This window comes from Ostrea edulis, chromosome 6 (assembly GCF_947568905.1).
Source record: "Ostrea edulis chromosome 6, xbOstEdul1.1, whole genome shotgun sequence".
In the NCBI taxonomy this organism is placed as follows: domain Eukaryota; kingdom Metazoa; phylum Mollusca; class Bivalvia; order Ostreida; family Ostreidae; genus Ostrea; species Ostrea edulis.
The window spans coordinates 41661815-41674370 of record NC_079169.1 but is presented as its reverse complement, the minus strand read 5'-3'; the positions used below and the strand labels follow the sequence as shown (position 1 = coordinate 41674370).

The 12556-nt window shown below is 34.9% G+C and overlaps 1 protein-coding gene across 1 annotated transcript in view; it reads left to right on the top strand.

Annotated features, from left to right (window-relative positions):
- The window catches only part of LOC125683150 (mucin-5AC-like), a 99879-nt gene that overhangs the window by 18532 nt on the left and 68791 nt on the right, over positions 1–12556 (top strand). Inside the window, exons 2-4 of the mRNA XM_048923987.2 lie at positions 45–212; positions 318–488; positions 8940–9110. Of these exons, the coding sequence (XP_048779944.1) occupies positions 45–212; positions 318–488; positions 8940–9110 (510 nt within the window). The remainder of the gene's footprint in view (positions 1–44; positions 213–317; positions 489–8939; positions 9111–12556) is intronic.

Sequence of the window (12556 nt, the reverse complement as noted above, 5' to 3'; positions counted from 1 at the left end):
AATTGTTGTTGTTGTAAAACTTATCATAACTATTTGGTTTACAGCAGGAAGATATAACTGTAAGAAACCATCATTTAGAAATGGCAGAGCTCGAATACGAAGTAAAGGACGCCTTGTTAGGTATCGTTGTAAAAAGCGATTCAAACTTTATGGGGCAAAAGTGGCTCTCTGTGTTACTGATAAATGGAATTTTCCTACGCCTGTGTGTGTCGGTAAGTTGTGTTACCTAGTAATTGAATTAAAGTTAATTCCGTAAGATGACATCATATTGATATAGATTAAAGTCTTGTAACCTTATTTTGAATTTTTTTTTATAGCGGCAGGTAGAAAATGCTCAGCTGTAGAAGAACAAAATGGTCTATTAATTTCCAAACAACTAAATGGCGGGTTGCTAAAATTTTCCTGCAAGTTCGGCTTGACATTAGAAGGAAAGAACCTTCTATATTGTGATGGATCTAAGTGGAGCAGTAAAGTGCCCCAGTGTATTTGTAAGTGATTCAACGAGGCTGAAGCTAGCAGCCACTAATTAGCAGCCACTAAGGCCGTAAAAGCTAGCAGCCAATAAGAAATTTTATTAAAGTACTGAGCGTACTCAGACGGAATACTAAAAAGTAAAAAGTAATAGATCAAAATTGATAATTTTTCAAATAATCAATAAACATATTCTTAATTATCAAGTGTCATACTTAAAGGCAATTGAGCTCACCTGAAAGTTCATAACGTTACATCACAGGATTATAATGAATTTTAATAAGGAGCATACATGCAAGGAAGTGGACCTCTAGGACTATCGTTTTCCGCCAACAATTTTGGGCTGTAGGGGTACCACATGGGGCCTCCCAAGAGTGGGGCCACTTTTCAGACCTCTCTAGTAATTGACTTTAAAGTGTAGGAATAAAACAAAACTGATATACGGATATAGAACAATTAATCAAACATATAGAATCCTTAAAAGGAATCACATAGGCCTTTAAGTACAAATGAGTTCACCTGAGCGTTCCTAATTTTACATCATGTAATGTCATAATCAAGGCTGATAACAATTTAATCATTGAAAAGTCCGCAAAAGGAGTATATTGGCAAGAACGGGGACCCTTAGGACTATCATTTTTCATCCTTAGTTTGGGGCTGTAGGGGTACCACATGGGGCCTCCCAAGGGTGGGGCCACTTTTCAGACCAATATAATATATTCCAACACGCAATGGGTATTGGAATAGAACAAAATTGATAAAGGACTAGAGAAGTATGCACACAAGGAGAGATACCCCTAGTACTATCATTTTCCGACCTCAGTTTGGGGCTGTAGGGGTACCAAATGGGACCTTACGAGAGTGGGGGCACTTTTCAGACCTCTCTAATAATTGAATATGGGGTGATAACTGACTTTTAGATATGACCTGCATGTATGTGTCTTCCACCGGTAGTATTTGAAAATATGCAATCAATTTTTTACTTTTCCCATTTCTAGATGTTCATAATAGAGTCTATCAAGTTGTTTCAAATCATACCATTTCCACCGGAAGTAGATTCTTCAAACCGGTAATTGTTCCAAAAATGAGCATATTTTATTGACACTCTCAAGAATGATTCCTTTAAGATCAATGTTGAATTTTAAGTCGTGTTATGGACATCCAATGTAAGGGAACTGAATGAAATTGAACTGAAAGTTATCTAAACAGATTTCATATCTTGCGTGTTTTTCATTCTCTGTTTTATCAAAAATAGGTGCCTATTGGTTTCATCTCTAGTCGTTTTTCACCAATCGAATTGTTCCAGTGAAGATCATATCATATCCTAGTAAATTTTTTTTCTCGTCAGAAATCGGACGGAAGACCTATTCGTTGCTCGCAACGAGATCATGTCTTGTTAAGGTCTTTCGTCTCAACGGTCTTCCGTCGCAACGGTAGACCTTATAGTGATTCTTATGTTTCTTTTCCTCTATCATTAAGGTCTTCCGTTTCTGACAGAAGACCTTCTTGTTATTCTGTTGTTTCTTTTCCTCCTTTATTATCATTATTCTTTTTCTTATCGATTTTGTGCACGCGATTTCTCGAAAACCGCTAGACAGATTATCATGAAACTTTCAGGAAAAATGCAATGTAAATTGAACTAAACTCAATTTTTTTCTTTTATGAAAATTTTACTTCCGGTCGTAAGTTACAGCCGAATTTCTGTTTTCCAAATGACATTTTGTCCGGGCGTTTTCTCATAAACGGTTTAAAATTGAGTCCTGAAACTTTCAGGGATGATAGATGGTGACCTGTAGCTCTGTAATAAGGTTTATCATTGCGATCCGTCACTTCTGGCCGTCACCAGAAGTGAACGAAAGAAACGTCAAATTTCAAAATTATGCTTTTCAAACAAAACTTGCATAGATCAATTAGATCTCTTTTGTCGTTTCAGAAAATGTTAGACGTCCCGGAAGTTTAACCAACAACTTCCGGTTTTTAGAGAAAAACTTCGAAAATTGGTCCTTCTTTGTCCTCGTATATCTCGCTTATCTATCAACTTTTTAATACGATATTTACATATATTATTGACATTATCCCTCTATAGAGTACCCTTGCATACTATTTCAAACTTCACATCCGGTCGCAAGTTACAGCCGAATTTCCGTTTTTCAAATGACATTTTGTCCAGGCGTTTTCTCATAAACAGTTAAAGATTAAGTCTTGAAATTTTTAGGGATGATAGATGGTGACTTGTAGCTGTGTAATAAGGTTGATCATTGCGATCCGTCACTTTCGGCCGTCACCGGAAGTGAACGAAAGAAACGTCAAATTTCAAATTTATGCTTTTGAAACAAAATGTGCCTGGAATAATTAAGTGTCTTTTGGAGTTTCAGAAAATGTTGCACTTACCGGAAGTTTAAACAACAACTTCCGGTTTTTAAAGCAAAAACTTCTAAAAATTGTTCTTTCTTTGCTATCATATCTCTCGCTTAGAAATCAAGTGTTTGATATGATTTTCACATGTAATTGACGTTATCCATCTTCAAAGTATAGTGATTTTTTTTTCAAAATTCACTTCCGTTCGTTGAAGACCTATGGTTTCTTGAAACTTTCAGGAATGTTAGCTGGTGACTTGTAGATGTGACATACGTGTTTAAATTTTGTTGCCGTCACTTCCGTCATCCATTGGAAGTACCATAAATTTATGTAATTTTTCATTTTTGAAAAAAAATTCTAATGCTCATAGCATTATTAAATAGAGTGTAATAAGTCATACAATTTCCACAGGAAATTGGTCGTTCGAAACCGGAAGTTGTCCGAAAACTTAGTATTTTTCATGGAAATTTTTAGTGTGGGTTCCTACACCGTCAATGTGGAATTTTTATTCGTTTTATGGACTCCCGAGATACTCGAAAGTAAATAAAACGAAACCGAAATTCTTTATAATTGATAAACCATGTCTTGCATACATACATGTTAATCACTCATTTTTTTTTAAATAGGTGTTTATTCCTTTAATGTATGGTCGTTCTTCACTAATTGCATTATCCCAGTCAAGATCCTATCTCGTCAGAAATTGGACGGAAGACCTATTCGTTGCTTGCAACGAGATCAATTCTAGTTATTTTTCTTTTTCTTACCGATTTTGTGCACGAGATTTCTCAAAAACGGCTTTATAGATTTTCATGAAACTTTCAGGAACGATGTAAAATAGGATTGTCTAGAAATTTTGTTTTTTAGTTTTGCCAAAATCACTTCCGGTCTCAAGTTACGGCCGAATTTCTTTTTTTCAAATGACATTTGGTCCGAGCGTTTTCTCATAAACGTTTGAATATTGAGTCTTGAAACTTTCAGGGATAATAGATGGTGACTTGTAGCTTTGTAATAAGGTTTATCAATGCCATCCGTCCCTTGCAGCCGTCACCGAAAGTGAACAAAAGAAACGTCAAATTTCAATATTATGCTTTTGAAACAAAACTTGCATAGATTAATTAGGTCTCTTTCGGCATTTCAGAAAATGCTAGACTTACCGGAAGTTTCACCAGCAACTTCCGGTTTTTAGAGAAAAACTTCGAAAAATTGGCCTTGCTTTGTTGTCATATATCTCGCTTATCTATCAACTTTTTAATACGATGTTTAGAGATATTATTGACATTATCCATCTCTAGGATACCCTTTTAAAATTGGTCTTTCTTTGTCCTCGTATATCTCGCTTATTGATCAACCTCTTAATACGATATTTACAGATGTTATTGACATTATCCATCTCCAGAGAAACCTTTAATACTATTTCAAAATTACTTCCGGTCGCAAGTTACGGCCGAATTTCCGTTTTTCAAATGACATTTTGTCCGGGCGTTTTCTCATAAACGTTTAAACAAATATCAAATTTACGCTTTCGAAACAAAATATGCTTGGAATATGCTTTCTTAAATATTTATGGTTCAAATATTATTTTTAAAGTAATTTTTTTCTGACGTAGATCTTATAAATAAAGCTGTTCAATATACATTTTACCGGAAGTTTAAGAAACAACTTCCGGTTTTTAGAGAAAAACTTCAAAAATTGTTCTTTCTTTGCTATCATATCTCTCGCTTATAAATCAAGTGTTTGATGTGATTTTCACATATATAATTAACATTATCTATCTTCAGATTATAGTGAATTTTTTTCCTTCAAAATTCACTTCCGTTTGTTAACTATCTGCGATTCTCCACGTGTTTTCTCATAAATAATCAAAAATTGAGTTTTGAAACTTTGAGGAAAGTTAGATGGTGACTTCTACATGTGAAATACGTGTTTCAATTTTGTTGCCGTCACTTCCGTCATTCACCGGAAATACCTTAAAAATATGTAATTTTTCATTTTTCAAAATTCTAATTCTCGTAAAATTATTTAATAGAGTGTAATAAGTCATACCATTTCCACCCGAAGTTGGTTGTTCGAAACTGGAAGTTGTCCGAAAACTCAGCATTTTTCATGGAAATTTTTTGTGTGAGTTCCTACACGGTCAATGTGGAATTTTTAGTCGTTTTATGGACTCCCAAAATACTCGAAAGTGAATAAAACAAAACCGAAATTGTTTGTAATTGATACATCAAGTCTTACATGTATATGTTTATCAAAAAAATTTTTAAAATAGGTGTTTATTCCTTTCATGTATAGTCGTTCATCACTAATTGAATTCTCCCAGTCAAGATCCTATCTCGTCAGAAATTGGACGGAAGACCTATTCGTTGCTCGCAACGACATCATTTCTAGTTTTGTTCTTTTTCTTACCGATTTTGTGCACGCGATTTCTAAAAAACGGCTGGATAGATTTTCATGAAACTTTCAGGAGAGATGTCGCATAGAAAGATTTAAAACAGAGTTTTATATTTTTGCCAAATTCACCTTCGGTCGCGAATTAGGGCCCAATTTCTGTTTTTCAAATGACATTTTGTCCGGGCGTTTATTCGTAAACGGTCAAAGATTAAGTCTTGAAACTTTCAGGAATGATAGATGGTGACTTGTAGCTATGTAATAAGGTTTATCATTGCCATACGTCACTTTCGGACGTCACTGGAAGTGAACAAAAGAAACGTCTAATTTCAGATTTATGCTTTTGAAACAAAACTTGTATGGGATAATTAGGTCCCTGTCGGAGTTTCAGAAAATGTTAGACTTTCCGGAAATCTAAACAGGAAATTCCGGTTTTTAGAGAAAATCTTTGAAAAATGAGTCTTTCTTTGTCCTCGCATAAATTGCTTATATATCACGTTTTTGATACGATTTTCTCAGATATTATTCACATTACTTATATTTACGGTACCCTCATACACATTTCAAAGTTTACTTCCGGTCACGAGTTACGGCTGAAATTCTGTTTTTCAAAAGACATTTTGTCCGGTCGTTTTCCAATAAACGGTCAAATATTGAGTCTTGAAACTTTCAGGAATGATAGATGGTGACTTGTAGCTCTGTAATAAGGTTCATCACTGTCATCCGTCATTTCCGGCTGTCACCGGACGTGAACGAAAGAAACGTCAAATTTCAAATGTATGCTGTTGAAACAAAACTTGTTTGGTATAATTAGGTCTCTTTTGGAATTTCAGAAAATGTTAGATTTTCCGGAAGATTAAACAGGAGCTTCGGTTTTTTTTTGTTTTTTGTTTTTTTGTTTTTTTTTTTTTTTTTTTGTTTGTAGAAAAAACCTCGAAAAATTGGTTTTTCTTTGTTCTCGTATATTTCGCTTATATGTTAAAATTTTAATAGGATTTTCACAGATTTCATTGATATTACAAATATATATGGTACCTTCAAACACATTTTCGAAATTCACGTCCGGTCACGAGTTATGGCCGAAATTCTGTTTTTCAAATGACATTTTGTCCGGGCGTTTCATTTTAAACGGTCAAAGATTGAGTCTTGAAACTTTCAGGGATGATAGATGGTGACTTATAGCTCTGTTACGATGTTTATCACTGTCATCCGTTACTTCCGGCTGTCACCGGAAGTGAACGAAAGAAACGTCAAATTTCAAATTTATGCTTTTAAAACAAAACTTGTATTGGATAAGTGAGTCTCTTTCGCAGTTTCAGAAAATGTTAGACTTACCAGAAGTTAGAATAGCAACTTCCGGTTTTAAGGGAAAACTCCGAAAAATTGGTCTTTATATGTCCTCATACATGTATATCCTTATAAACCCAGTTTTTAATATGGTTATCACATACTGTATATTAATGACATTATCCATCTCTAGATTAATCGTCAAATACTTTTTTTTAAAAGTTCACTTCCGTTCGTGAGATATGACCAATTTCCGTTTTGTCAAAGATATTTTCTCCGGGCGTTTTCTCATAATCATTTGAAGATTGAGTCTTGAAACTTTTAGGGATTATAAATGGTGCTGTGTAAATGTGACATACGTGTTTCAATTTTTTAACTGACGTATTCGTCGTCCACCGGAAGTAGTTTAAAAGTATGCAATTTTATTTGTTTCGTTTTCACATGACCATAATAGAGTCAAACAGAATGTTTCAAGTGATATCATAAACTTTTTCAGCATCAATAGTTTGCCAAATTTGTTATTTTATGCAGTGAATAAAATTCTTCTGAAATATATATTTCTATCATACACGAAGTCTAATTTAATAAAGATTTTTGCAAAAACCTTATGGACATCACATGAGGATTGATCAACCTTAAAGGCCTATGTGACCCCTTATAAGGTATTCATATATTTGACTTCATTGTTCTGTAGCCCTTTATCAGTTTTGTTTAATTTCAGCACCCTATAGTTAATTATCAGAGATGTCTGAAAAGTGGCCCAAATGAGGGCGGAAAATGATAGTTCTAGGTTTCCTTCCATGTAAAATCTTTTTGAAGACTCTTCAAAGATTAAATTGTTATTAGGTGCTACCCCTACAGCCCCAAACTAAGGATGAAAAATTATAATCCTAGGGGTCCCCTTCCTTGCCTGCATACTCCTTTTAAGGACTCTTTAAAGATTAAATTGTTATTAGCCCTCAATATGATCCTACATGATGTGAAATTAGGAACTTTCAGGTGGGCTTAATTGTAAGTGAAGGCCTTGATGACCCCTTTTAAGGGTTTTATATGTTTAAAGTCATTGCTCTCTATCCGTATATTAGGGTTTTTCTTCATCCATTAGTATTACAGAGATCTGAAAAGTGGCCTAACTATGTGGTGTAACTTTAGGGACTTTCAGATGAGCTCAATTGCCTTTAAGTATGAAACTTGATAATTAAGAAGATGTTTATTAATTGTTTGAAAAATTACAAATCTTGATACATCATTTTTCACTATTTAGTATTCCATCTGAGTGCTCTCAGTACTTTGATGACATTTCTTATTGGCTGCTAGTGTGAAGAAGTTAGTGTAGAGTGGATTGAAACATATTTTATGATAGGCCAATAAGATGGTGTAATTCTTATCCAATCAGCATTGTATAGCCATCCAATCATAATATTAGTATAAGTAGCCAATTAGTGTTGATCCACCAGAATCCAGAGGGTATAAATAGAGCCGTCCTGTCATCTTCAGTTAGTCCGTTGGTACTCTAACTCGATTGAGGTCATTTGACTGGTAATATTGAGTTGGTATTCATAAGAAGCTTGAGGTTGTGTCGAAAAGCAACATAATTGTTAGCGAGCCCACTCACCTCCTACGCTTGGTCCTTTGTGACTTTAGAATGCGTCTTGGTGACTTGTATCAGGGATAGTGTATCGCTGACTTTCCCATGTAATGAGATGTGTTGGAAAGCAACAGAAGTGTTAGCTAAGCCACTCAGCTCATTAGTTTGATTAATTTTGTCTTTGTGACACCAGTATTTTGTCTTGGTTTCTTGTATCAGGGATAGTGTATCGATGACTTTCCCCAGAAGATAGGACGGTAGAAAGAGTTCCGATTAGGTAGATTGTGTCGGGAAACAACAAAATTTTTAAGTTATGCCACTCAATCTGTAACTACTTAAGTTATATTTGTGGTTTGTCGTATTGAATCGTCTTATTATTATTTTTAATATTAGTTCGTGATTTGTTTAATAAACACCCAAATAGGACCAGTGAAAATATCATTACGGGTTTTAGCCAGTTAGCCTATCCTGGTTTATTTATTAACGTTAATGGTATTGTTCCTGTTCCCCTGCTGCGAAGATAGTAATGACTGTAAGTGTATTATTGTTAAACTTAATTTCTTAGGAAGGAAACCGAAGCGAACTCAAATAATTATTCTGATATTTTGTTAGGTAAACACATTACAATAGCTTCTAGGGCCTTAGTGGCTGCTGGTTAGTGGCTGCTAGCTTCAGCTTAGTAGTGATTCATAATGTTGCGACGCAATAGTGTTATTCGATGAAAATGTAGATGTTCTCTTCGGATCATCATGATATATATAATGTAAAAGCTAAAAATGAAAAATACAGACTCGTATCCAACGCATGCATGTGATATTAAAGCACGCACTTACTACAATCAACATTACAGACAAGGAATCAAAGAAATCATGTGACTTCGAAACAGCGGATTTGTGTGGTTGGATGCAAGATGATTCGGACAGTTCTTACTTTGACTGGACACGAACAACGGCTGCTGAGATGACACATAGTCAAGGGACTGGACCAACTTCAGATCACACCTTCCCAGACAAAGAGACAGGTCTGACAACCGATCTTCACAATCATTACAACAATATAATGGTGTTTCATTTCGATTTTTGTTTCTGTTAAAGCTATTTTTAAAATGTATAATGTTATATATTGTAAAACATACTCAATTTAGGTAATTCAAATGGAAAAAATTATGACTAGATGGGCTGTGGAAGGACGAGAATAGGATTCACAACTCCTTTTCCCGCACTCCCTGTACCATTCAAACCTTATAAATACGATTGCAATTTTGGAATAATACACATTACAATTTTAATTGAATATATACATGGTGAAACAATATATTATACGTGAAAACAATCTCTCAAAATATGAAATTATGACGCTTTAATAAATACATTTAGGAAAGACTTCCCAAGTTTACATCACACAGTTTCAATTAACACCAAAATTATTCGAACCTAGCCTGCATTTCGCAGCATAATTAAGGGCGTATATGTCCAAGTTGGTCAAGAATTTTGCTGTTTACAAAAGGAAGTCCTTATGCATGGACATAAACGATCTCTTGAGGAAGATTGCTTTGCACATACGACCGGTGTCGCATAATGTTTTGCAGCCAAGCGCTGGTATTGCAACTGAGGGTCCAATGGTTCTATTCTTGATCCTTGATCCCACGTGGCGTCAAATCAAAGATGTTTAATATTGGGAGTGGTTATTTCTTCGCCAAGCTTCTGATGTTAGAAATAAAATAGTCACGGTTTTGGATATGACCTTAAAAACGGAGGTGTCGTTCCACGGTACGCGTCGGGAGGCTCTCACTGCTTCTGCCGTAAGCGTAATGCATAAGTCAAAATTTGTGGCACATTACCTCAAGCTGATGACGTCTCTAAGTGAGCGAAAAACTATTGAATAGGAAGTAAAATAAGATTCAAAATGATAATAATGATAAACTTTGTACACGCGTGTTTTGATTTGTATTTAGAACACTTATCCTCTTTACAGAGATCTTGAATTTAATAAAAAAGATAAAGTCATGAGCACCTTGACTAAAGCCATTATTCATTGGCTTCGTTTCAGAGGTGTAAATTAAATGTTTATTCATTTGTTTCTCTTGCGCATACATGTACTTCACTCCCATTATAATGAAAAATGTGCATCACGAAATACATCTATGATTGCTAAACTAACAGTATCGTAAAAAGCATTTTTTTTCCCATGGAATGATACATGATACCAATTCAGTAACATACATCATGAATCTAATATATGAATTGTTTCATAGAAGGTGTTCATCAACCCTGTTTTACATTCTCTAAATATGCAATGTAGTAAATCAAATTTCGCAACAAATTTTGTAAATGAAATTCAAGTTTGAATTGTGTGGAAATATATATTATCCAAGTTTAAGACATGTAAATTTAGTTAGAGTTCCTTACTATGAGTCTCTCTTAAATTTTTTTTATCAAAATTTCAATTTCTTAACTCGTATGGGAGGGGTCTCAGAACTTTCAAGCTTACATTCTTATTATTCAGGTCTACTGTTAAAATAGTGGTGGGCGGGGGGGGGGGGGGGTGCCCCCCCCCCCCCCCCGATTCTACGTTCCTGATAACGACGCAAAATATGATAAATTCAATTATTACATTTCGCATCAGTATATTTTGCGTCAAGCTCAACGCAGAATGTAATGATGCAGAATGAAGTAAACACGAAAATTATGGTTATGAAGTCTCTTAATATATTTCTGGAGTTTCAATGGGTACATAGTACTCATTATTATAGATAAAAATAAATTACGGTTACTACTTTTTATGTCAAGATCAACGTAAAATGTAATAGCGCAAAATATAATAATAATAATTGAGTTTATCACATTTTCTTATTACATTATGCGTTGCTATATGGCCTTCTTATAGGTATATGTATAGAATAACATAAATGATATAACGATCGTTGATTTTTTATCTGTTTTACTAAGAAATATTTTCTTTTTATATCAAGTGGTACACGTAGAATATCGTTTGGGAAATTCATAGACACTGAATATGAAAATTCCGTCGATTATATTTTTTTTTCATCCCAGTGCCATCTTGTATAAATGTACAGTCAAGTATTCTACGAATGATGTATTTTTGGATATAATCTTAGATGCGAAAGAAAGATGAAGTAGTTTATTTATTTTTGGAATTATTTTTTAATTCTATATATATTCTACGTATACATAGCAGTGGCAATCATCTCATCCCTACATAAAAGACAAAACAAAACATTCTATTGAAAAGTAGCTGAGAAATTAATAAATGAAAAACAATATAAGCCAATCAGGATCAACGTTTTCTCTCTCTCCCCCCTCTCTCTCTCTCTCTCTCTCGTCTAATTCATACAAAGAGCATAACAAATTGGCGGCAAGGTAAAAACATTTACATGCATAAAACGTTCCGTTCTTGTCTGGCATTCCACTCGTTCTATGAAATCGGATCTGTGTTGATAAGTCCCAAGGATGGCGGCATTAGGATTAATTGGAAAAATCGACCCCTTCGATGAGACAATTGAACCGTGGGAAAGCTACGTCGAACGATTTGAACAATATTTAAAAGTCAACGAAATAGATGCTGAAAAGAAGGTGCCATCATTACTACCTGGTATGTCTTATTGGTGGAAATTGTATTCTTTGTTGCGTGACCTAACTTTTCCTGACAAACCTGTAGCAAAATCCTATGAAGAACTTATAACTCTACTGAATAACCACTTGTCCCCGAAACCCCTTAGCACAGCAGAGCGCTTCCGTTTCGATAAACGTGACCAGAAGGAGGGGAGACAATAGCTGAGTATATAGCTCAATTAAAGAAACTTGCAATTCATTGTAATTTCAACAACACCCTCATTGAGAAACTAAGAGACAGATTACTGTGTGGCAGGAGGCATGCGCACACCCCGAAAGCGCTTACTATCAGAGAAAGACTTGTCTTTTGCAAAAACAGTTGAAATTAGTCTTGCTATGTAATCTTCAGCTAAGGACGCTACAGAATTACAGTCGATGAACAAATCGGAGACTGGGTCAGTGAACAAACTTCACACATGTGCAACTCCCAGGAAAGGACATTTTAAGTCAAACTATTCTAGACGTTCAAGAGACACTGTGCGATATTATCGGTGTAACGGAAGTGGACACACAGCACAAGACGGCCGATTTAAAGATACGGTATGTCATAATTGTAACAAACGTGGAAAAGCAAGTCGGTGAAATCCGACGTAACCTATTGGTGAGAAACCTGTTAAGCACGTAGGTGATGCTCACCAGGATGACAGTGGAGATTGCATTGCAAGTCTAGAACTTGACAATTTATCTAGTAAGGATATCATCTGGATTCACATTAAATTGAATGACATTAAATCAAAGATGGAATTGGATACAGTCGGATACAATTGGATTGACACCTACGTCTACTATTAAAAACCTTGGTGCTGCCCTTGACGCCACCTTATCAATGGAAATA